At 39.6% G+C, this 24,771-nt stretch overlaps 3 protein-coding genes, 3 long non-coding RNA genes and 1 other non-coding gene across 14 annotated transcripts; 5 read left to right on the top strand and 2 right to left on the bottom strand.

Moving 5' to 3' along the window:
- The first annotated feature begins 1 nt into the window (after window position 1).
- On the top strand, window positions 2-5,404 carry LOC124312051 (copper-transporting ATPase 1-like). Of its 2 annotated transcripts, none has more exons than XM_046776477.1 (15): window positions 2-149; window positions 580-830; window positions 893-1,066; window positions 1,127-1,482; window positions 1,554-1,851; window positions 1,915-2,108; window positions 2,181-2,357; window positions 2,427-2,780; window positions 2,844-2,984; window positions 3,068-3,322; window positions 3,388-3,605; window positions 3,676-3,940; window positions 4,014-4,145; window positions 4,207-4,658; window positions 4,730-5,404. In XM_046776477.1, the coding sequence occupies exons 2-15, from the start codon at window positions 587-589 to the stop codon at window positions 4,839-4,841; spliced, it is 3,372 nt and encodes a 1,123-aa protein (XP_046632433.1). In that variant the 5' UTR covers window positions 2-149; window positions 580-586; the 3' UTR covers window positions 4,842-5,404. The 2 variants fall into 2 exon arrangements, with proteins under 2 accessions (XP_046632433.1, XP_046632432.1); XM_046776476.1 differs by having other exon boundaries at window positions 9-302.
- Window positions 5,110-11,960, bottom strand: LOC124312074. 2 transcript variants are annotated; one of them, XM_046776530.1, is made up of 10 exons: window positions 11,808-11,960; window positions 9,285-10,122; window positions 8,299-8,388; window positions 7,949-8,218; window positions 6,902-7,830; window positions 6,721-6,833; window positions 6,359-6,521; window positions 6,225-6,282; window positions 5,909-6,154; window positions 5,110-5,828 (listed from the first exon to the last, which is right to left on the bottom strand). In XM_046776530.1, the coding sequence occupies exons 2-10, from the start codon at window positions 9,649-9,651 to the stop codon at window positions 5,587-5,589; spliced, it is 2,478 nt and encodes an 825-aa protein (XP_046632486.1). In that variant the 5' UTR covers window positions 9,652-10,122; window positions 11,808-11,960; the 3' UTR covers window positions 5,110-5,586. The 2 variants fall into 2 exon arrangements, with proteins under 2 accessions (XP_046632486.1, XP_046632487.1); XM_046776531.1 differs by having other exon boundaries at window positions 8,299-8,385.
- Window positions 10,117-11,929, top strand: LOC124312234. Of its 2 annotated transcripts, XR_006910429.1 has the most exons (3): window positions 10,117-10,871; window positions 10,938-11,131; window positions 11,198-11,929. It is a non-coding gene; the product is annotated as an uncharacterized LOC124312234 (long non-coding RNA). The 2 variants fall into 2 exon arrangements; XR_006910428.1 differs by having other exon boundaries at window positions 10,938-11,929.
- A 347-nt stretch (window positions 11,961-12,307) lies between the features above and the next one.
- Window positions 12,308-18,850, top strand: LOC124312047 (protein flightless-1-like). Of its 2 annotated transcripts, XM_046776470.1 has the most exons (20): window positions 12,308-12,406; window positions 12,559-12,669; window positions 12,737-12,975; window positions 13,042-13,424; window positions 13,491-14,003; window positions 14,065-14,147; window positions 14,226-14,293; window positions 14,351-14,597; window positions 15,264-15,613; window positions 15,680-15,923; window positions 15,987-16,191; window positions 16,431-16,567; window positions 16,816-16,908; window positions 16,967-17,248; window positions 17,305-17,516; window positions 17,579-17,705; window positions 17,818-17,922; window positions 18,173-18,355; window positions 18,416-18,529; window positions 18,594-18,850. In XM_046776470.1, the coding sequence occupies exons 1-20, from the start codon at window positions 12,344-12,346 to the stop codon at window positions 18,723-18,725; spliced, it is 3,891 nt and encodes a 1,296-aa protein (XP_046632426.1). In that variant the 5' UTR covers window positions 12,308-12,343; the 3' UTR covers window positions 18,726-18,850. The 2 variants fall into 2 exon arrangements, with proteins under 2 accessions (XP_046632426.1, XP_046632427.1); XM_046776471.1 differs by lacking the exon at window positions 17,818-17,922 and having other exon boundaries at window positions 12,309-12,406.
- On the top strand, window positions 16,609-16,680 carry Trnaq-cug. Its single transcript has one exon. It is a non-coding gene; the product is annotated as a tRNA-Gln (tRNA).
- Window positions 18,851-19,815: 965 nt separating the features above from the next.
- Window positions 19,816-22,071, top strand: LOC124312208. 2 transcript variants are annotated; one of them, XR_006910368.1, is made up of 5 exons: window positions 19,816-19,968; window positions 20,031-20,170; window positions 20,231-20,450; window positions 20,745-20,997; window positions 21,409-22,071. It is a non-coding gene; the product is annotated as an uncharacterized LOC124312208 (long non-coding RNA). The 2 variants fall into 2 exon arrangements; XR_006910369.1 differs by having other exon boundaries at window positions 19,818-19,961.
- An 802-nt stretch (window positions 22,072-22,873) lies between these two features.
- Window positions 22,874-24,635, bottom strand: LOC124312207. Of its 3 annotated transcripts, none has more exons than XR_006910365.1 (7): window positions 24,481-24,635; window positions 24,290-24,378; window positions 24,110-24,227; window positions 23,867-24,035; window positions 23,362-23,788; window positions 23,129-23,274; window positions 22,874-23,057 (listed from the first exon to the last, which is right to left on the bottom strand). It is a non-coding gene; the product is annotated as an uncharacterized LOC124312207 (long non-coding RNA). The 3 variants fall into 3 exon arrangements; XR_006910366.1 differs by having other exon boundaries at window positions 24,110-24,186; window positions 24,481-24,634; XR_006910367.1 differs by lacking the exon at window positions 23,129-23,274 and having other exon boundaries at window positions 24,481-24,634.
- Window positions 24,636-24,771: the final 136 nt, after the last annotated feature.

Raw genomic sequence — 24,771 nt, 5'->3', positions numbered from 1 at the left:
GAGGATATGATATTGTGAACGCGTTTACTGTTTAGTCACGTAGATCCAGTCGTAGACTGATAACGAACAAATTTGTCATGATTGATCGCTATCTTTTGATTTTTTTTTTCAAATGATCTATGGTGAAGCCTCAGTCTATAGTGCAACAGGTAATTCAATGTTAGACTGATTCAATGTGGACTTTCTTTCTTCCTGATTTTATCAGACGTACCGATATGTTTGTTCTATTTCACCGAGAAAGTGTTGAAGGTGCAACGTGTAAAAACTAAATAACAAATTCCTTGGTGGGTTCAGGACTTCAGGTGGGTTACTTTTTTTGTAATTCCCCTAGTAGCATTTTTGTAACATGGAAATTCTCAGTTCAATACTGCTGTTGTCATTGTTTCTAGTTTTAGGGTCGTGACCCTGAAATAATAAAAGAAAGATTAAGAAATGGGGTGGGTGTCAATTTTGGTTTAAAAAAACTGGTCATTTCTCCAGAGGTACTTTGAGTTCTCTGAGAAAACCCTGAATGTTAATTGCTTTCAAAGTGGGAGTATTTTACATGTACATCAATCTAGTGTCATTTTCTTTTTGTAGCTGAATCATGGAGGCCACAAAAATATCTTCCTGTGTGATTGACATCCAAGGGATGAAATGCCAAAATTGTGTGCGAAATATAGAAAAAACTATTGGTGGGAAACTAGGCATAACCAGTGTAAAAGTTGATCTTGAAAAGAAAGAAGGAACTGTGCAATATGATGAAGAATTAGTCAACCCAACTCAAATTGCAGAATTTATTTCGACAATGAAATTTCCATCTAAAGTCAAACCAACTGATATTCTCCTTGGTAAATATATGTTCTTTAAGTATTTTATTTGTTATGTTTATTAATTGGTATATTTAAACTAGACTCCCAGCAAGAAAATGCTACCGTAAACAAAATCTCCAATGAAGTGCAAATAATAAAGAATTCTGATAAAAATCCAGTCCTTGTTCAAAACCAAAAGTGCTATATTCAAATCAGTGGAATGACTTGTGCATCGTGTGTTGCAGCAATTGAAAAACATGCTCTTAAAATGAATGGTTCGTAAAAATTTATTGGTTTAGGAAATTCAGTTTCAAACTTATTATATGACTGTTCAGGTGTTTCCAAAATTTTGATTGCTTTGATGGCTGGCAAGGCAGAAGTCTTCTATGACAAGTCCCTAGTGTCACCACCAGCCATCTGTGATTGGATCACTACTTTAGGTTTTCCTAGTAACCTACTGAATGACACTGATACCGTGAGAAATAACGGAATCATTCAAGAAAATGGGAAAACTCATGTTGAACTACATATTGGTGGAATGACATGCTCATCTTGCGTCTACAACATTGAATCCCATGTAGCCAAAATGGAAGGAGTTTTCAAGGCGAGGGTTGCGTTGTCAACCCAGAAAGGAATGTTTACTTTCGATCCAGATCGAATTGGACCACGGCAAATCATCGATCAAATAATTGTAAGCCTTTTGTTTCTGTTCTTTAAAAATTGTAATCGTGATTGAATTCTAAAATTTGCTTAACAAAATAGAGTTTGGGATTTGAAGCTTCACTAGTTAGTCAAGGCATGGAGAGGTCCATGTCACATTTGGATCATCGAGACGAGATCCGACGCTGGAGAAATTCTTTCTTGGTGTCACTCATATTCGGTCTTCCGTCCATGATTGTTATGACTTATTTTATGATCCGGATGGAAGAGGATGAACACCATCATACAAACATGTGCTGCGTTGTTCCAGGTCTTTCTTTAGAGAATTTATTACTCTTTATTCTTGCCACACCCGTGCAGTTTATCGGTGGTAGGCATTTCTACGTTGCTGCTTATAAAGGTAATTTAAGTTATATTTTCCTACAATCAGTTGTTGCTAAATTTTCGTCATCGTTTCCTCCAGCTATTCGACATGGAACAACTAACATGGACGTTTTAGTAATGTTGGCCACGACGATTTCATATGTTTATAGTGTTGCTGTCTTAATAGCTGCAATGGCAACTTTACAATCAACAAGTCCAATGACGTTTTTCGATACCCCTCCTATGCTTCTTATCTTTGTCAGTCTTGGGCGTTGGATGGAGAGTGTAGCTAAAGTATGGGTTTATTTGAAAATTTAATAATTTTTAAAATGTTGAGATACATTTAATTACATAATGTCCCCACAGGGTAAGACGTCTGAAGCCCTCGCAAAGTTATTAAGCCTTCAAGCGACTGAAGCAACATTGGTTGAACTTGGAGCCGAAGAGGAGGTGATAAGCGAACGGAATATCTCTGTAGAACTCGTTCAGAGAGGGGATATACTCAAGGTCCTGCCTGGAGCTAAAGTACCTGTTGATGGAAAAGTAATTTACGGGATTCATGATTCATACGTAGGATTTTATTTATAACTTGTATCTTTTTGTTGCGTCAAGGTTATTAGTGGCACTTCAACCTGTGATGAATCATTAATTACTGGCGAGTCGATGCCTGTGCTTAAGGGAAAAGATTCATTGGTGATTGGAGGTTCAGTCAATCAGCACGGGCGACTTTTTATGGTAGCAACACACGTCGGACAGGATGCAACTCTAGCTCAGATCGTTCGCCTTGTAGAAGAGGCACAGACCAGCAAAGCACCCATCCAGCAGCTTGCTGATAAAGTGGCGAGCTATTTCGTTCCCATGGTCGTTACTGTGTCTGTAATGACATTAATTGCCTGGATAATTGTTGGATTTGTCAATGTAGATCTTCTTCCTGTTTCTGACATGGAAAGAGAAGCTTACAGCCAAGTAAGTTTTATCTATTGTCTATTAAATGAACGTTTAATTCACGAAATATAAAAATATCATTAGGCGGAGCTCACGTTCCAGTTTGCTTTTCGTTGTGCATTGACTGTCCTGTCAATCGCTTGCCCATGCTCATTAGGCCTGGCCACACCTACTGCAGTAATGGTTGGAACAGGAGTCGGTGCTACTAATGGCATACTTATCAAGGTGAGCATGAGTCAGAATTTTATCACATTTCCGTGTTCTAATCATACGCATCAACCATTTTTACAATGTCACAAAACCTGTAGGGAGCCGAGCCACTTGAAAATGCGCACAAAGTCAAGACTGTTGTCTTTGACAAAACAGGGACCATTACACGAGGATTTCCGATGGTAACAACCATTGTCCAGTTGGTTGATAATGCCGTCTTTTATTTACCAAAAATGATGGCTATAATCGGAATAGCCGAAACCAACAGTGAGCATCCCATTGCTTCAGCCATTACAAAATTCGTCAAAGAAGCACTCAAAACAGACCTAGTTGCAAAATGCACCGATTTTCATGTAAATCTAGTTGGAAAAGTCTGTGTTTTTATATTTACTTTTTAATTTTCTCATTTCACATTCAGACTGTTCCTGGTTGTGGCCTTCGGTGTCAAGTGTCCAATCTTGACGAGATGGAGAAATCTTTTCTACAGTCCCCTCTTGCTCAAGAGCGATTGAAAGGATCCTTAGGTAAACGTGATCCTGGCTCACTGGCCTCTCAGGTCGTCATCGATACTTCCATGCTGAAACCAACTTTGGTGGCACTAAATCGTTCGGATAGCAGTAAAAATTCAGCTTTTGAGTAAGTCTTTTCTCTTTCAATTTCTTTTTAATGAATATTAACCGACTGATTTATATTTAAATAACAACAGTGTTTTAATTGGTAACCGTGAGTGGATAAGACGAAATGGTCTGGACGTGCCGACCGAAGTAGAGTCCAAAATGATCGAGATGGAACGAATGGGTCAGACTGTCGTGTTGTGTTCTATTGGTGGTATTTTGGTATGCGCTATTGCTGTTGCCGATACAGTGAAACCAGAAGCTCATCTTACTATTTACACACTAAAAAAAATGGGTCTCAATGTGGCCCTGCTCACTGGAGATAACAAGAAGACTGCCAAAGCTATAGCCCGCCAGGTATTCAATCTATTGTTTATTGGTGATTTATTTATTAGCATATGTTAATTGAATTGTTCTACGGTTTCAACAGGTGGGAATCACGAAAGTTTACGCTGAAGTTTTGCCATCGCACAAAGTAGCCAAAATTCGTTCACTTCAGGAAAAAGGTGAAAAGGTGGCAATGGTAGGTGACGGTGTCAACGACTCGCCAGCTCTAGCTCAGGTAATTAACTTTGAAGTTTTCTTTTTATCTTTTGGAATAAATTATTTTCTTTTATTCAAAGGCGGACGTAGGAATCGCCATTGCGTCAGGCACTGATGTTGCCGTCGAGGCAGCCGACGTAGTACTCATTCGTAATGACCTACTGGACGTGGTGGCTTGCTTGGACCTGTCTTATCGGACAGTTAAACGGATTCATCTCAACTTTCTGCTTGCCTCCGTCTACAATTTAGTTGGCATCCCAATTGCAGCGGGAGTCTTTTCTCCCCTTGGAATTCATCTACAGCCCTGGATGGGTTCTGCTGCCATGGCACTGTCATCCGTCAGTGTGGTGTGTTCATCTCTACTGCTGAAATGTTATCGAAAGCCAGCGAAAGAGAAACTGGAAACATTTGCCTATTTAAAAGCTAAAGATTCCCGAAATCTTTCTATAAGTGATGATGATCTTGACGATGATCTTTCCTTTCAAGGGGAAATGACTTCCAAAAATACTGGATCATTTTCTGCCATCAATAGGTAAAATATCAGTTTATCTATGAATTGTTAATGATGCTTCGTCTTCAATCAATTGCATTATTTTTCATTAGGATTTTACGCGTCAAACCGACCCATTCTTTGTTGGTGCCAACAACCGACACAGAAGACGTCGAAATGGGTGATCCCGAGTCCTTTCCTCTTCGTAAGATGATTAGCGCATAGTAGGAGGATTTTACAATATCATATGTAATGTATGACATTTTTTTTTCTAAATTCTGGGAAGTCTATAAGTCTTAAAATAAGGTCGATAGCATAAGCGGTAGACTATATATATATATTTTTGAAATTCTAAAGAACAAGTGCTCTTAACGTGGGCTGCACAAGCTTTTCGTATCGCATTCTCCTGTTTTCCCCAACGTTTCCCGTTACAAATTTTTGCTCGCCTATGTTTTGCGCGTTAACGACCATATTATTAGAAAGTTTTACAAAGTGTAGTTGAAATTGTGTACTATGTTTCCGAGTTCGATGAAAATGTATCGAAAATGGCGTTAAATGCAAAATTCAGCAAATGGGACTTGGGATGGGGATAAAGATGGGTATAAGATGGAATCATCAAAATGAAGTATAAATGTCCTTTGAATCGTCAATATGCATACATGCTGTATAAATCGGAGAATTTGTTTAAAAAGAATTTCAGGCAAACTCGTTAAACTCGATTAAGGAAGTGCGAAGGCCAAACATGAGGAATTTTAAGAATAAACTCCTCTGGGGAGCACTTACACGAGCTAGCGTTAAAAAAAACATCGTCGTTCTAGAAAGTGCTCGGAAGGAATCGAAAAAATCCATCACTAAGTTGAATCACGTGCTACTGCTCGCGCTAAGAAACGAGAGAGAGCGGCCAAACGTTAACAATGTAGAAGAGAGAATGAGAGGTGTGTCTTGTCGCCTTGCGGAAACTGCGGGTTCTCTAAATGGGGGTGCTCTTGTCGGATGGACCTAGTCTGTTTGAATCTTTCGTTTTGATGTACGTTTGAATCGTCCGTCCTTGCTGATTCTCTTCTTTAGCCAGCATTCCGGTCTCTAGACTGTCTGCAACGTTGGCGGCAGACATGCGCGATTTGATGTGCTGGGAGACTGGCAAAAGGACTAGAATAGCTCCCGAGAGAACGATAAAAATACCGGCAATGTAAAATGATAAATCGTACGAGCCTGTAATCCAAACGAAATATGTTTTTTTAAATATAATTGTTTAATAATTAAAGAAACATCTTCATCCCAATTGATTTTACCGGTCAAATCACTGATCCAACCAGCTAACGGCGGTCCAATCAAATTGGCGACTCCTTGGAAGAGAAGAAGTAAACCGTAAGCGTTGACAAAGCGTTCAAGCGAGATCAATTCGACTAGAATGGCAGAGACGAGTGAATAATTGGCTGCAATGCTCAATCCGAAAAGGCCAGCCGCTATTTCCAACCAGGGGGATCCGGGTAGAAGAGGGACAACAGCCGTAGACAGTCCACACAGTAACATGCTCGCTGTAAGACATCAATAGATTTGGGGGGTTTTGTTTACATGCACATAAATAATATATTTCATTCGTCGTACCGGAGTATATCCAAGTGGGGTTGGCCCAGGATCGATCCCCAAGATAGCCCACAATAATCTGTTAAAGAAATCGAAACAACAATGTTGCTTTAATGAACATTATTGTATCGTAAACGATGTAGTGGAATACGCACCACTCCTAACGTGTTGAGAATGCCCACAATCGACAATAGAAAAGAAGGCTCTTCCGATTGTCCGGACGGAGTGTTGTATAACAATTCTTCTAATGATTCGTCGTCCTTGGGTTGTCCTTGGGTTTTCGCCCAATCCGTCAAATAAATGTACGGGACATGGTAGCTAAAAAGTAAACGACGAAGCAAGAAAGGAGAAAAAAGAACGACGATGTCAATGCTTTTCGTGTCATCATTTCCTCACTGCTTGGTCAGTTACTACACGCGACGTGAATCCCAAATTGCGTGGTGACTAAGCATCACGTTTTATCTACTTTTTCTTTAAAAAGAAATCGTCTACGTAATATATACATCTGCCAACGTACCAACAATAGAGAAGTCCATTAGAAATGGCAAACATGACGAAACTCGGGTTCGACAAGTAAGAGAAATCGAACATGAACACTTCGCGCAATTCCTCCAAATAGTCCCAGCAGGCCTGCAAATCAAAAAATGTGCTCGTTAGAATAGTAAAAAGCGAATGAGATATCTACTCTCAGCACTTACTCCTTCCTTTTCCCTTGCGATGGTTGTGATGGAATTGCGGTAAATATCTGGACAGGAAGAGGCCCGTAGCCGATAGCGCGGCAGATTGAGCATTGCACCGCGGTAAGTTAACGACCGTTTTTTAATTTTCAAACCGTTCAGGTAAGCAGTGTGCCAAGGATGTCCGTGAGGGTGTACTGTTTCTTTGCTGGTCAATAAGGCGGCGGCCGCGTCCTTGGAATTGATGGGATCCTTGCATTTTTTGGGCGAATTCTCGGTGGTAGTTATCGACCGCTCCGCTTCTTTGTTTTCGTTGACTACGTAACCGTCGAACAGAGTCGGGTAGTTGGCCAGCACGATTCCATAGAGGCGAGGGTTATTTGTAATGGTCATCAAAACTTCGTGCGGGATTTTGTCACCGTGCCGCAAGAATGTCGGCAGATTTATGAGCGAATTACAAAGCCTAGTGTCGTCGTCGCGTTCAAATTCAAGAAAAGTGGAATCTGCGGCTGCTTTAATTTCCATTAGAACTGCAGGTGAATCGCTGGACAGTCGCTGATGTTCCGTGTCACTCTCGCTGCAGTTACGTGACCGAAAGCCGGTGGATGTCTGTTCTGCCGAAGTCGAACGACTAATTTTTCCCTTGGCATTTCCGCGCAAAGTTCCACCGGGTCCTTCAATTTCTCTCATTAAAGCGCCACAGATGACAATGTTGAGGAAGATTCCGGATAAAATTAGCATGGCGCCTCTCCAGCCGTACTCGTTAATGAGGTATTGTGTGATGGGAGCAAAAATAAAAGTACCAATACCACTACCGCATACCGCCAATCCCGTGGCTAACGAGAGACGTTTATCGAAGTAAAAAGCCACCACAGCGATGGCTGCCACGTAACACAGCGAAAGCCCCAACCCGGCGATTAGAAACGTCAGGAACAATGCTTCCACCGAATCTATTGTGCATTGTTGCAAACGGAAAAGAAATTGTCAGCAGTTTTCTTATCTTTGATGAAGGCGACATCATTTGAAACAAATGTATGTCTGATGAACGAAAATAAAAAAGACTCTTACTGGACAGTGAAGTGAGAAATAATCCTATGGCTGCTACGATAGATCCTGCGATTGTAACTGCCCGGCAACCAAATCGGTCTGTCAGTGCTGAGGCAAGCGGCCCGGAAAGTAGCGGAGTCGCCATAAACAATGACCCAATAACTGCCGTGTAGCCCTTAGATTCTTGGAAATAGTCAAGCAGTTCAGCGTAGATGACTCCGAAGGAAAAGGTGATTCCATCGGCGATCAAATGGATGACGAAACTGGCCGCTACGATGACCCATCCCCAACCTTATAAAGAAATAGGAAGGTGTAGGGCATACAGTACATACTACTTTATATTGGCTCATTGTGTTTTTAGTCCAACGAACCTCCGTCGGGTGCCAAGTTGACGTCATCCTCATCCTCACCTACCGGTCCGGTGAGGTCGCTTTCACTGGCGCTCCAAGAAGTCGCTTCTGCTGGCAAAGAAACAAATCATTATAATAGATGGTCTATCTTTATCGTTTTCAATTTGGAATTCGTTAAAAAACATCAAGTTGGTTTGCCAATCGTCAATGTCAAATCATTGGCAACATTTCATGAACAGAAGAAACGCGGGTGAGCCAAGAATGTCGATACGGATCTTCTTTGTTCATGCGAATTTCGTTGTTCCCTCGCAAATTGAATTAAACAACTTTATTGTGTCTCCGATTGAAATCGCATATAACGTCTCGCCGTTATTTTGCTGGTCAGTAGGAAAATCAATAAAACGGTACTCGGTGCTGACAGCTGAATTCGAGCTCAATGGCATAGTTTGAAAACAAAAGAATGCAAACAAGAGAGCACGTGACGTTCTTGGTTCACCTTGGCAACAACAAGGTGTCGGGGCCAAGAAACCCGAAACTGACCCTGAGCCACCCTAACGCGCTGACTTTTATAAAAATAAACTTGGCGTGCACATAGAACAGATCCGTCAACTTTCAGAGTTATTCTGATTGGTTACACATTGTTGCCAATATTGATCGGTCAGGTGAATCGACCGCGAATGTTCAAATGTTTTTTGTTTTGTTTTGTTTTTCAAAAAAAGGTAAATAAAGGAGGGCAAGGGCATTCACTATCCCTTTAGTTTCGTTCAAAAACACGACGGGCGTGTATAATACGGGAAATACTACTTCTTGGCTTGTTCCGCGGGATTCTATTAATAATTAGCGTGTTTCTTAGAGTGCATACGTCGCATCGTGCACTACTTTGATCACGGAAGGTGGCGTGATAAGAAAGCAAAAACAAAAATTTTGTCGCGCGGCGAAAAAAAGGAAACAGGATTGATTACAAAATCATAAAAAGTAGAGAATAGTTATTCTGATAAAGAATTTACCCGAGTGGCTCCGGTAAGAGCAATCGCCGGCAGCGCCATCGTTCAAACTCGAGTTGTCCTTGTCGTCGTTATCGTTGCTGATGTCGTCTAGCGAGCAGCGAAAATGGACCTTCAAACTTGCGGCAGAATGGCCAGTGTCCGTTGACGGCTGGTGTTCCGTCAGTGTTTCCATTAGTCGCCGGACAACGGCCGCTTCCGACGTCTTGTCAAGTTTGTAGCTTTGTGCCTCTTGAATCGGAACAGCGGCCGAGTCTTCATCTTCTCCATTAGCGACGCTTCCTTTTCTCTCGGAGGTCAGCCTCTCGACGGGTCTGATGACGGCCCACGACTGACTCCTGGCAAGAACATCTTTATGGTTGTCTTCCATTGTTTTTGATTGCTGTGCGTTTGGACGTTGGGTTGTTCGATTCACAGTGCATGAGTACAGTACACACGGTCAAATGTCGGGCAAGAAACAATCAGTGTTTTGCAAAGAAGAAAGAAGAACAATGAGGTAAACAGGAAGAAGTATTAGGGAAAAGGACGAATATTGCACTAATAATCCAGTAGTTATCCTAAATTTTGTTATTGGGCCGTTCCTAGAATCCTCTGACACGTTTCGTTAACCGGCCCGAACAGACGTTGTTGCGACTCGGGCGACGGCTGCCGACGTTCTGACCGGCTGCTCCTGAACTGTGTCCACCAGTGATCGGGCTGTTTTCTCATCGAGACTCGAAATTCCCACGTCTTGTTAGGGACCAGAAAGGCTTCAGTGCGGTTCCTCCCCGAGCGACGGCAAGTTGCTGCTGATGGTAAGGGCACACTCTCAAGTTTGGCCATGCGTCGGTGCATTGGTGGCCTATTTCAAATAATTCCAATAACTAACGCATTTCATCGACTGAACAATAGCATCATTAGATATTTCTCTACATATCAAGGCGAAACACAAATAAGGTACAAAGGCGTAAGCCCACTGTCTGACATTGATTCCAATTGGAATAACCTTTGGGCTGAAAATTAATCATTTTGGGCATCAGACAGATTGTAAAGACTCACTTGTTACGCAGGGAGAAAGGCTATGGAGCAAGTGTATTATCAAGTATGATAGTATAGTGGCCAAGCATTCATACTAGTTCAAATAAATTATTTTGTTCAAAAAGAAAACTTTTATCCTTAATCTCTAAACTTGTGATTTCTTTATAGCCCACTGGGTCCGCACAGCATGGATACAGCTCTCGTGGTGCATCGTCGGATGCAATGCACTACAGTTTAAGTAATGGATGTAGGTCAAGGGACTGGAGGGGAGTGGCACCCTTCGCGACAAGCAGTTTCCATTCCAATAAAAATGGTTGTGGGAAGATTGGAGCAGAAGAGATTTCGCTTTTTGATATGTTTTTCTCTTTCGCATTCAGTTTTGTTCTTTTGCTAGTTGTGCAAATACGAAAACCGCTGATAGCGTGTGCGCAAAAGTAGCACGACCGCAATGCGGATAGACATCCGCGATGCAGCGTGAGTAACATTTCCTGCACATGCAGACTGCTGTACGAAAACCGACAAACCAAACTGCTTAATAAAGACAAGATTGTGCGCACTTTGATCCCGAAAGAGGTAACAGTAAATATGAATTTCCTATACGAGCCTATGCACTACTGTGATTTCAATGTCTGATTCCAGAGTCCCGCTTGATCCAGCGTCTTATCAAGCTGTAAATTATTTTGTTTGTACCAAATGAATGGACGAGCGATAATCTTTCATTCCACAGCAGACAGAGTCACTAAAGAACATTCACCCTATAGCATTGAGACAAAGGATTGCGTCACTCAAGGCAGTTGACTTGATACGTATACATTATTATTCTGGACAAACAAGTATTATTCTTAGTGGACTTACTAAATTATTCTCGAATAACCAAAGCCTTTTATTTCTTCGTGAAGAAACTTGTGCGGTCAGTGCACCACCACTACTATTACTAATACTGTACTGTTAGTCAGACACGATCAGGTTATTGTATTTGTTAGGCTAGGGTAGATCAAGTGGCCGGATGAAGCAACACTCAAAATAAACAACGTCACACGTATAGAATCGTATTGTACACAAGGTCACGTGAATCTTTTCCTAAACTAGAATTTTTTATGTAATATAGGACGAGAAAATTGTAATGCTGTTGATTGAAAAATGATTACTGTACAGAGCAAAATTACTCGATTTTGGACGTGACCCGTTTTAATTTATTTACTTTATTTCGCACGATCTTGAGACTGACTAATAACTCACGTGCTATCATCGATCAGACCAAAGTCGATACCCTTAATATGTAACATATGAAGGGTGTACTATTAGCATGGGCGGTGAATTTTCACTGGCAATGGATGTTTTATCAAAATAGGAAGAGGCGAAATCGCGTTGAATCTCATCTATATACATGCGCATGCGCTTCCACAATGGTTTAGGCTTGGATAGATGTTTGAGACAACAAAGGACTTTTTATGGAAGAAATTGTCAAATTCTTAGTTTGATAAATATAAATAATACATTGTAACTTACCAAATGTCTTTTGCCGCCGAATAGAGTACCAAGAAATTAGTTTTAAAGTGATGGTTGAAGCAATGCCGAATTCCGTGTGCCTGTAGTCAGTCGGGAAAGAGCTTTGTTGTTGACGACTTTGTGCACGTGATACTCCCGAAAGACTGCAGCGAGATTCTTTTTGGGGCCGCAACCTACAAGTTATCCTGGATAACGTCCTTCTCGCTCATGATGAGCATGCGTTGTTGGTTCGGGAATATAAATCACAAAATATCGATCGTTTAAATGCATATGTAATCGATTGCAGTTATTAATCGATTTATAGAAATAACGACAACAACAATGAGCTACTTTATTTTTAAAAATTTCCAGTACTCTCTGGTTTAGAATTCATATATTGCTTTACATACGAATTCTAAAATAAACTTAATTAAGCTTAATATTCAATAAACTAGAAAGAAACACTCGGCCGTTTTGCGGTTTCGCCTTCCCCATATTTTTTTAAGGTTTGAACAGAGTTTTTCAGTTTTGAGCAATTTTTGTCGTCTGCAATCGAAATGGCCGCCTCCTCTGTTTTGCCGTTTGTGCGCGGGATAGATTGCAGTAATTATGATTTCAAGGTAAACTTGTGAAATAAAATTCATTCTCGCAGTCTTCTGTCAAATTTAACATGTCTGTGCACAGTTTAAAACAATTTTCGTGATGTTCCTATGCGTACTTTCATTGGAATACGGCCGAATGTCTAACATTTGTTTTCGCCTTCTGTCAACAGAATGGGAATTTTCCTGAAACTATTGGCGATATGGTCGGCCTACGGTGGCTTAAACTTGACCAGACTGGTTTAACAGAAGCCCCTGAAGAGCTAGGGAAGCTTCAGAAATTAGTAAGTTCTTTTTTGTTTCAAAGTTGATACCCAAATTCTTTATATTCATTCATGTTTTGGAATGTAGGAACATTTAAGCTTGAAGAGAAACAAAATTGACAAAGTATATGGTGAAGTGACTACCCTTCCCTGCCTTCGCTCCCTTAACCTTCGTTATAACTGCTTGAGAAGTTCCAGTTTACCACAAGATATCTTTCAAGTGGAAGAACTTACAACTCTCGACCTTAGTCACAATAACCTGAGACAAGTCCCAGATGGATTAGAAAGAGCTAAATCTCTACTAGTCCTTAACCTCAGCCACAATAAGTATTTTAAAATGCCAAATATTATTTAAAATGTTCTGATTTGTAAGTGCCAATTTATCTCTTGCAGTATTGAAGCAATACCAAGCCAACTCTTTGTTCAGTTGACCGACCTGCTGTTCTTGGATTTGAGCCATAACCGCCTTGAAACTCTACCTCCTCAAACTAGAAGATTAGTTAACTTACAAACTTTGATCCTGAATGGAAACCCCATGGCAAATTATCAAATGAGACAACTACCTTCGTTAACAGCCTTGAGAAGCCTGCAGGTTCGGGATACTCAAAGGAGTGTTTTAAACATCCCGTCGTCTCTGGAAGCATTGCTCGATGTGGGTGAAGTGGACTTGTCACAAAACGGTCTTTCTAGAATACCCGATGGACTTTTTGTACTTCCAACATTGAGAAGGCTCAATATGAGCAATAACATCATGACAGAACTACATTCAGCCATTGGTAAGTATTTCAAAATTGAATACATATGGATTACAGAAGTGACTAATATCTTTTTATTTTTTTTAGATTTGTGGTCCAAACTTGAAACAGTGAATTTAAGCCGAAACCAGTTGCGATCGTTACCGCCCTCTATTTGTTTATTACCGTGTCTCCGTCGGTTGTTTGTTGATTCAAATAATTTAGAAAGTGAAGGCTTACCCGCTGACCTAGGTCGCTTACCTGCCCTTGAAATATTTTCCGCATCAGATAACAAGTTGGAGACAATCCCCGATACCTTTCTGAAATGTCTCAATTTGAAAAAACTCATCCTCATTAACAATCGACTACGATATTTACCCAAAGGAATTCAGTACCTTCCTAAATTGGAACTAATAGAAACCAGAGGCAACCCTGATTTTAAAGCCCCACCTAAACCCAATCCCCACGCCTTGGCTAATGCATATTACAACATCGACTTTTCTTTGCAACATCAACTGAGGCTGGCCAGTGCTGCAGGAACTGTAGCTTTGTCAACTCCTCAAGAATCAGGGACACTTTCGAAACAATCTTCCTTAGACGCAGGAAGCAATACGTCACTTGGTAAATGAAATTGTCAAAACAAAATGCTGCTGTGGTTGATAATATTTGTTTGTCTTGTCAGATAAAGATAATGTCCGCAAACGAGGACGTCGTGGGAAACATCAACAAGAAGAAGCAGATCAAGACCAAGCAAAGATTCTTAAAGTATTACTGCTGAATTATTGCTTAAAAATTACTGTTGCGTTAATTTTCATGGATTGCATAATGCGTTTATTTTTTTAGGGTCTAAAAGACGTCGCCAAGGATAAGAATCATAAGACGATAGAAGAATTAAAAGCCGAATCTCTTAAGTAACTAATTGAACAGTTTCAAAAATGCTCAAATAGTTATTTTGTTTCTCAATTCAGACCAAGGAAATGGGTGGAGTCTTTGGAAAAACCGACGCTTGATTATTCCGAGTTTTTTGAGGAAGATGTCGGGCAAATTCCAGGATTGACTATTTGGGAAATTGAAAATTTTCTTCCTTGTCAAGTCGATGAATCCGTCCACGGGAAGTTCTACGAGGCCGATTGTTACATCGTATTGAAAACGTTTATTGACGAGAGTGGTTCTCTCAATTGGAAAATATCCTTTTGGATCGGAGAAAAAGCCACGGTAAGGTTATAGTAACTTTATTTTAAGGTAATTCGATTTAAATGAAAAGATGAGTTCTGTTACGTTAGTGAGAAGTGAAAATTGTACGCAGCTTGATTACTAGCATGTTTTTGCCAAGATGCCTAGCTGTTGTAGGCTGTCTGCTATAGGAGTGAGTCTAGTTATTTGTAGAAGATTGATTTCGATTGACAACGAGAAAAATGGATTATGGAATAATTTTTTGTTGCGGAACTCACAACTATGAACGATGATGACGTGCGTGACCAACCATCTGTGCAACTTTTTTTTCTCACAAATTTCCGCATTGCTGTTTATTTCTTTCCCTTGTATCAGCAATTGGAGAGATGCCAACGAGTACGCTGTTTGTTAGTTTATTTTGGTTGGGTCGTTTGTTTGCTTCTCCCCCAGTGTTTTTTTTTCCCTATTTTCAAAGTGTTGTTGGCAGTAAGTCAAACCCCTCTTAAATGTTTTCCGAGCATCGCAAATTTGAAAATTGAAACCCTCGGTGCCTGTGCTGTGTCAACAAATGTGCGTTTTTCATGACAATGCTACTGTTCGTATCTTAGCACTGACGTGTGCCAACATCGCCATTTATCTTATCAGCAGTTGTATGAGTAGCATGATGTAGTCCGAATCTAATGTAGTGATTGCGATTGTATTTTTCAGTTGGACAAAAAGGCGTGCGCAGCCATTCACGCAGTTAATCTGCGAAATTTTCTCGGGGCGCAATGCCGAACAATCCGAGAGGAACAGGCGGACGAGTCACCTGAATTTATTGCCATGATTGATGGTGATCTCGTCTATCTAGAAGGTTGCCGTACTGCTTCCGGCTTCTTCACTGTTGATGAGATGGAGTTACCTCCACGGTTATACAGAATACACGCTGCCGGCCCGTCAATTCACCTTGAACCCGTTGCAGTCCATGCTGATGAGCTTGATCCTCGTCATGTATTCCTTCTAGATGCTGGCAAAAAGATGTTTATCTGGACAGGACTGAAATCTAAGAATACTCTCAGGTTTATTCAAACAGTCGGAAAGTGCAATGAATGAACCAACTAACATGTTTAACTTGTTCCTGTCAGGTCTAAAACACGCTTACTCGCGGAGAAGATCAACAAAGAGGAACGTAAAGGAACCGCTGATATTATAGTCTGCGCCCAGAGCAAAGAGACTGATGACTGGTGGGATGTAATGTCATCAGAATCTGATTCCGATGAAATTTATCGACCAGAGATCATCCGTGAACATGTAACGCAAGACTTTGTTCCGTTTGCTGCGAAGTTATATCGAGTCGGGCTTGGAATGGGATATTTGGAATTACCCCAGGTAAATATTTAAAGGATCTCTCTGTTTAAATTGAATTATCAACGAATTTAACCATTCGCCTAGGTCGAGCTAACAACTCGAGGAAAACTAGAACACAAGTTACTTGAAACGAACGGTGTCTATTTGATTGATTGCTTGGGCGAGGTTTTTATCTGGATTGGAAAGCAGTCTACTCGCCTTGTCCGAGCAGCCGCACTGAAGCTGGCACATGAATTAACCGCCCTCATCACACGCCCCGCTTTTGCTGTCGTGACTAAAATTTCTGAAGGTAATTTATGTCTTTCGATCAATATTTTCATATTTCCTTCTCCTCTAAACGAGATCGCCCGCTCATTTAAATTGAAGGTTACAATGTTTAATAACGGAAAAAGTATGAGTTGTTAACTTGTTATCCCCATTTTATTTTAAGAAAATCAAAATCTGCATTAGTTTAAAGACACAGGGGTGCTTTCTAATATATTTTTGTAATATTCAAACTCTAACAGTGACGTCCTTTTTAATTCATAGGTACTGAGCCCATGATTTTCAAGACGAAATTTGCAGGCTGGAATGATGTCATCGCTGTTGATTTTACTCGAACCGCTGACTCTGTACGTAAAACTGGTGCTGACCTGGGAAAATGGGCGTCAGAGCAGCAGACAAAGGTGAAGCTTGTTCTATACCCTTACTAGAGTAAAGAGTACAAGGTCCCATGGTGTAATGGTTAGCACTCCAGACTCTGAATCTGGCAATCCGAGTTCAAATCTCGGTGGGACCTCGTCTTTTTTCCTTAGTTTTTCTTTGCTGTAGTGTTGTTTTATCAAAAGTAGATTCTTATTTCGTAAAATTGAATATTAAAAGCATTTTTTGTTTGATATTCAAAACTAAAATCTGATATTTTACAAAATTACAGGTAGATATTTCGGCCTTATTTACCCCGCGGCAACCGCCCATGTCGGCAACTGAGGCACAGCAACTATCAGACGATTGGAATGAAGACCTTGAGGTACATAAATAATGTTGTAAACTCATATTATTTTAAAATCATTTTATTGTTTTTTTAGGCCATGGAAGCATTTGTCTTGGAAAATAAGAAGTTTGTTCGATTACCAGAGGAAGACATTGGGCATTTCTACAGTGGGGATTGCTATGTCTTTCTCTGTCGATATTGGATTCCTGCAACCGATGCGGATCCAGATGCGAAAAATGAAGACGACGATCCTCAGGATGACTTTCAGTGTGTCGTTTATTTTTGGCAGGGAAGGGACGCTTCTGATATGGGATGGCTCACGTTTACGTTCAGTTTGCAGAAAAAGTTTGAATCTCTCTTTGGTAGCAAGCTAGAGGTATTTAAACCATGACTTTAGTCGAATTACTGGTCTCAAAATTATTGTTTTGTTAGGTGGTACGAACGAGACAACAGCAGGAGAACTTAAAGTTTTTGGCTCATTTTCATCGCAAATTTGTTATTCATCGAGGCAAACGGAAACCAGTTAAAGGAGACGACTGGACTGCCCCTACAGAGTTTTTCCAGATCCGTAGCTCTGGTTCTACACTTTGCACTAGATGCATACAAATTCAAGCGGATTCGTCACTTTTAAATTCGTGTTTTTGGTATTACGCAATCAAATTTGTTAATTGCTTTATATATTTTTTTATTTTTAAATATTTTATAGCTACATTTTGAAAGTGCCTTTTGATAAAGAGGATCGCAGTGGAATTGTCTACGTTTGGGTTGGAAATAGAGCTGATCCGGAAGAGGCTCGGATTACGGAAGAGATAGCACGGGAGATGTATGATGGGGTAAGAAGAATTCAAAATTACCGTTATCAGTTTTCCAAGTCGGAACAAAAGGAGTCGCTCTTTGTGTATTATTGAGTGAAAGAGCCTTGTGATTAATTTGGACGAGCTTTAGAAAAATGCAGGGGACCAAATCGTGATGGGTCGACTTACGCTTGATACTTTGGGGAAATCTCGATCTGACAGCCACCGTCATCTCACCATTCAATCCCAGACGAGTGTAAAGACAAAAATACTTCCACCCCGCTTGAATCGTGTCGCGTGGCTTGTTATTAGGTTATAGAACTTTTTAGGACCGCCAACGCTTCACAGCAACAATGATTCTCGACTGCATGGATTAAATCGGCCATCGTGGTTAACTGGTCAAAATATTAATGGAATGATACGCATGCTAGCTAGTTGAAAATTTTGCACTCAAGTGCCCTACATTATTTTAAATCGGCTAATAATACAAAATATTTGTCCTTTAGGAAAGATTTAGTCTGCAGGTGCTAAATGAAGGTGAGGAACCCGATAATTTCTTCTGGGTTGGTTTGGGAGAGCGCAAACCGTACGACACACAAGCCGATTTTCTTGACTACGCCAGACTTTTTCGATGTTCCAACGAACGAGGCTATTTTGCTGTCTCAGAAAAGTGCTCAGACTTTTGTCAGGTATTTTAAATGATTTTTTTTTTTAAGGAATAATGTATAAACTTTAAATTCAATCTATAGGATGATCTAGCAGATGAAGATAACATGCTGTTAGATAATGGTGATCAAGTATTCCTCTGGCTTGGTTCAAGAAGTTCTGAAGTGGAGGTCAAACTTACTTACAAAGCAGTACAAGTAATATACTCAACAAACATTATAATTCAATCCAATTTGTTACTTACCGAGATTATTGTGTTAGGTGTACATGCAACATTTACGAGTCCAGCAACCTCAACGACCGCGACAGTTGTTTCTAACCCTGAAATTCAAAGAGACTAAACGCTTCACTAAGTGCTTCCATGGCTGGTCAACCTGGAAACTCCCTGTTTGATTTTGTAAGCATAGCGTGCTTTTGCTTAAGTGTATAGGTTTTGCTTTTAATTACAATAATATTATTGCAACAAACATGTAACTGATAAAAATGTGAAATGTACTAAACAAACTTGTGTGAGTTAATACTATTTAAGTGTAAGTTTTTTTTGCTAACAATCAAGGACATTGAACATATTGAATTTTGTTAATCATCATCATCATCAGATGGAACAAAAAGGTCATTTTCTTCCAGAAAGCTGGCCACATCTTTACTGATAAGTGAACCAATGGTTATTCCTGTGGTAACTGCAACTGCCACTCCAGCAAATCCCAGTATTCCTTTTTTTTGAGGTGCTTCAAGGATTGATCCAGTCTCAGTAGTAACAATATTTCTGACTTGAATTCTATTTCGAACCAGAATGGTATTCGCCGAAAAATTCAGAAGTTTTCGAAGGCCAGTTGCAGCCATTTTCACGTTCTCGTATTGATCCGATTTGGGTCTGTATTCTTGCAAGACACTGGGGCGAACAAGGTCTAAAATCTGAATAGATACGTTAAAAATGTATGTTTCAGGAAGCAAACGTCCGCAACACTGGTTTATAATCTAAATTTTGTTTACCACGATAGGATTATTTCCAACTAACGAAAATCACCGACTCGTTTTCTATGGCACGCCGAAAGAGTCACAAAACAAAATATATATAAAAAAAAAAAGAAAACGTTCGCCACAACGTCATCTAGCGGTCAAACATAGAACTACATACAAAAATTCCCTTTTCCTAACCCAAAACGCGGAAAATTTCTCTGCCATGACTATGGGCCTATGCCACTGCCATAGTCGATTCAATAGAGTTCTACTGTCGAACCTGGTCGAACACTCGTACATGAAAATAATTAAAGAATTTATTGGAGTTCTATTGTCGCGTAGTTGAGTTCTACTGTCGGACACTGGAGTTCTACTGTCGGGTATTTTTTTTAATATTTAAAAAAGGAGTTCTTATCATCGTATGTCCTTGGAGTTCTACTGTCGCATACAAAGAAATTTTTAAATTATTTAAAATATTGGGGTTCTATTGTCAGTGGAGTTCTACGGTCGCCATAATAACGGCGGATTGTCCCCCCATCCGCCAGGTTGCGCGAGTGTCTTCGTGAGGAAGAAATATATGCCCCATTTGTTTTCCGCCTTTCCGGAGAAGCTGACATGAAAGTGTCTTATAAGTTGATTGGTGTCGATCTACATTTTTACCCATTAAATGTAATTGGTAATGCTAGTTTGGATTTCTTAAATTTAATTAATCTTTGACGTCTATGTCTGAATTTACAGGCAATCTGGCATAAAATTTAACTTGGCCAAATGTGATGACGTGGGTCGAAACTGCTGTCCATTTTGTCGAAATGTCGGACATTTTTAGCTGTAGGCCTACGTCTCATACTCTCATCTCGTGCAGAAACACTTAGGAGCTAGTAAAATAATTTTGTTGATCAATCTCCCTGCAATAATGCAATAGGTGTTACTCTTATTAGTTTATTTTCAGCTCGGAAATGGAGATCCCTTTGCTCAACTGTTGAAGAAATTTAGAACACGACAAAGTCTGAGCTTCATGGCTGTAGTATCATTAATGTGGTTTTATTGCAGCCAGCTGGTGAAAGTTGTGATCAAGTCATGGTTGAGTTGCAGCTTCTGCATGGAGTTTATCAAGCTGGTGCTATACTAAGTGTAACTGCAGGAAAACTTCTTGAATTGGTAATTTGATTGATATTATTGGATTCAACTGATAGTCGATCACTACAGATTTAGTTAATGACTAGAGAGTAGACCCCTTTGCTTCTATGTTGCAATTATGAGTTAAGACCATTATGGAAATGTGGATTACATTTGTTATTTTCAAGTGGGAAAACTTGACAACTACAAATTCCTTTGTAAGATTTATCAAGGTAATTCTGAGAGATTGTATAGTTTAACTTCATACTTTTGTTGTTTTGTTATGTCACATGAGATTCTGTTCCTTGTTAGTAACTTGTTTTTGTTTTTCAATAGCCAGGTGAAGTCTGCGCTTCTTTGTTGCAGTCTAATGTGCGCATGGATTCGTTGCAGTCATCCAGTGAAAGGTGTGATTAAATTGAACTGTTGCATGCAGTCTTTGGTGCTGATGTTGTCCTGGAGTGTGGGAGAGTCCCATGCTTCAAGTCTTCTGGGATCAGCCATATCCGAGTTGGCACTGGATCATGCTGCATTGTGGTTGCCGGAATGTTGGACATCTAGTAGAACTGCAAGAAGACTCCTTGAAATGGTGGGTAATTTGATAAAAATGATAAGTTCTAACTTGGGAAGTATCATGCTTGGACTACTATAATTACTTACATTGTTTAATTTTAACATTTGGGGATTTCATCATGTCAACAGCTCTTTCCTTTGATCATATGTAAATTGAGTGATGGGATTGTTTAAGGGGAATTGGTTAACAAGATAGGCAGATACTGTAGAAGTTTTTGTTTCGCTGCAGAGCACTACAAATTTCAAATGAATGAAAAAGTAATGAAATCTTAAATGAGTAATCTAGTTTCATGTAAATTTTTGTTCAAACTATGGTTATCAGATAGTGTTGTCATAGAATATTTGGGTGAAATCCATTTGAAGTGATTTTTTTTAAATTTTATACGAAATTTCCATTGATCAAACATTAATTTCATTTTGGTCATAGGTTTACGTTTACGTAGCAGTGATGTTGCTGTCCTATATGGCATGTTGCAGCCTATACTGGTGAAAGATTTTTTGGATCGAGTTATGCTGTTGCTGTTCCTTGGTGCCGGACTGCTGGTGTTGTGCACAAAAGCTACATCCAGTTTTAATTGTTATTTGTGTCTGTCTATGCAGTTAACCGTTTATTTGTTGAAAAGGAACAGAAAGGTTTCTTGGTGTTGAATCGCTGGTGTTGTGCTACATAAGTTACATCCAGTATTTTGTTTAATTGCTATTTGCGTCTATGAAGTTAACCGTTTATATGTTGAGAATGAAAAAAAAAATGTAATACGGGGAATTTTTACGTTGAACAAATAATAAACATACATTCGTGATTGGGAAACTAGCGAGGAGGACATTGGGGGGGGGGATGGCAATCGATTTTCGTTAGCTAGAAGAAATCGTGGTTTGTTTTAATAAGGTAGAAATTAAATCCTTTGTCTATCACATCCATGTACCTATCTATATAACCACATCTATTCCTCAAACCACATAATTTCCTCCAACATCCATTCCTTAAATAACTTCCACCAACATCTATTCCTTAAACCCCCATTTACCCACAAATAACTGGAATTTGTAAATATTATTGTTGAATAAAAACCCACTTATGTAATATGTAAAACTCGTTTGTCTTATGAAACATTTACAAAATAAACAATTCATTAAACAGAGCGTCCGGTTCATGACAATTTTTTGTTGTGCGAGGCTTTTTAAGCAAGTAATCCGCCACCCGATTTGACAAAAAGTGAAAGTTTGTTTTCATGGAAATTGCGTCAGACGGTTAAACAATTTCTAGTTCAACAATCTCATGTAGAAATTTGCATCTAGTCTACTGGTGCAAATTGCGATTCTTTAAGCTTGATTATTTAGGAGATGTGTTAAAAAAATTGTCAGTGGCCAATAAATTCATCTAATTCGCTTTTTCAGAATATTTTGAAGATAGATCACAAGAAAATCTAAAAACAACAAAGTGATCTAAAACCGAAATATTCAGAAAAAGTGAATTAGTTCAATTGTTTAGCTACCCACGATTGCTCTTTTAACACATCACCTAAATTAATCAAGCTTAAAGAATCACAATTTGCACCAGAAGACAAGATGCAAATTTCTACATGAGATTGTTGAATTAGAAATTGTGAAACCGTCTGACGAAATTTCCGTGAAAACAAACTATCACTTTTTGTCAAATTGGGTGGCGGATTGCTTGCTAAAACTCGCACATGCAGTGTCGGCGTAGATCCAGGGAGATTACCTGGAAATGGAAGAAGAGAGAAGAGTGCGAGGCAAGTTTTACTGGGAAGCGATTAGTCATAAAAGGCTTCCGGGATAGACTCATGACCCTCTAAAAGTTTTCGTCGGATCATGCGCCTTCCAAGTCCCCGTTCAACCAGAGCCCTCCCCTCCTCCTGGTTTCACAGCGGGTGAGTGACCACCGGCGGGCGTTGGTTAGTGGTTAGTTAGGGAAATGGGGCCACAGAAAAGAAGGGAGCCCAGAAATGCACTTGTAATTTAATCTAACTACACAATTTATCAGTCTTGGATTACAGCATTATCTCGTCGGTTTTCAGTTTCACCAATGGAGTCCATGATCAGTAGCAAAGGATTACCCTGTAAGCAGAATGAACATTTAAGTGGATGACAATAATTTTCAATAAGATTGTAGCGAAAAAAAGCAATACCTCAAATCAAGAGGGACTGTGTAAGGCGCTAAATAGGGAGATTCAAGGGTAGCAGCCTTTGGGTTAGCAAACAAGGGAGTAAGGGACGTCGTTGACTTTCTTGAAAGAACATTACTTTTCATATTTAGGAACCTGAAGGTTAGAACCTGTAAATGAAAAAAAAAACAAAAAAAAAAAACTAACATTTTTAAAATAAGTAAAAGAATAATTTAACAGTTTTAAATATTACTCACGCAATATTTTTCTCGCCAAAATCATCATCTCATCCAAGGAAACGCCATCACACCGCATCACACCGCATCACACATCGCGAACAACCAAAAATCTAAGGGTAAAACTCCGTGCTGTGTTGAGAGCAGGGTAGTAGTAGCCGGTTGGGTAGTCGAATGATGCTGGCCGCCTAAATGATGTTCATGTAGGCCGCATCTTCTCGGTCATTACCTAAATGGCTAAATCAAGAAACAAAATGTAAACAAAATTTAAATTCAGTGACATGACAATGAAGTTACACAGGTAACACCAATCAGCTTTCCTAAGCAATCCAGAAGATAGAATGAGTCAAGTTCGATGACAAAGCGAATGATCCGCGTTGAACGTGTGGTCATTGCCTTATTTTGGAGGGATAACCATATACCCCACATTTGGTCTTATAGGCAACATCTAAATAAGAAACCAAACAATCATTAAAATTACTATTAGTATGACAACTTCTCTAAATTCAATGTAAACACAACTTACAATGATGATAGCATGATCACAATATTTAACCTCTTTTTTTGTTGTTGAAAAATAGGGAGATTCATGGGTAGCAGCCAACGGGTTAGCAAACAAGGAATCTTGTTGACTGTAAGTACTTTTCTTGGAAGGACATAACTTCTCGTATAGTCAGTCATGCCAATTTAGAAACCTGTAAATAAAACAAAAATTCATATTAGACTGCAATTAATAATGTTCAGTAACATGACACGTGAACTTTTATACACATGAAACCACAAATCAGTTATCCAAGATTCTTTATAAGATGGAATGAGAGATTGTTCCATGCTGGGGTCGGTGATCTAGCAAGTTCAATAGAAACAGCCGATAATTGAGATTAATCCTAATAAAACATGAGAAGAATATATGTTTTAGCATGAAATAAAGCATAGTGTTGGTTTTAACCTGTATCATTTCGATGACACATTCAGCAGAATACAATGAGTTTGAACAAAATAGCTGACGGTAGGTTGCATGACTTTCACGTTTACTGACTGTGAGAACTTTGATGAAAAACATTAAGGTTATCCAACATATACACGGAATAGAACACATATCACCGACAAGCTATTACAGACGAAATCACTCGAGTTTACCTATGAATCATTGGTAATTTTCGAAGCTAGCTTAACGTTGATTGTTGACTCATCAGATGAAATGATTTACCTATGTTACAACTTCTCACGTTCTGACGAATAAAATAATAAGCGAAGAAAATTTCGCGTTTTGGGGCAAGAAAAGGAAATTTTGCATGCAGTTCTAATTTGACCGCTAGATAGCGTCGTGGCGAAACTTTTTTTTTTTATTTAAACATTTTGTTTGTGACTCTTTCGGCGTGCCATAGTTTTGTTTTTGGCTATTTACTATTTTGGTTTGACAGCACGACG

The sequence above is a fragment of the Daphnia pulicaria genome, chromosome 8 (assembly GCF_021234035.1).
Source record: "Daphnia pulicaria isolate SC F1-1A chromosome 8, SC_F0-13Bv2, whole genome shotgun sequence".
Classification (NCBI taxonomy): Eukaryota; Metazoa; Arthropoda; class Branchiopoda; order Diplostraca; family Daphniidae; genus Daphnia; species Daphnia pulicaria.
Note: the sequence above shows the minus strand (reverse complement) of the source record. Positions and strands in the feature narration are given on the sequence as shown.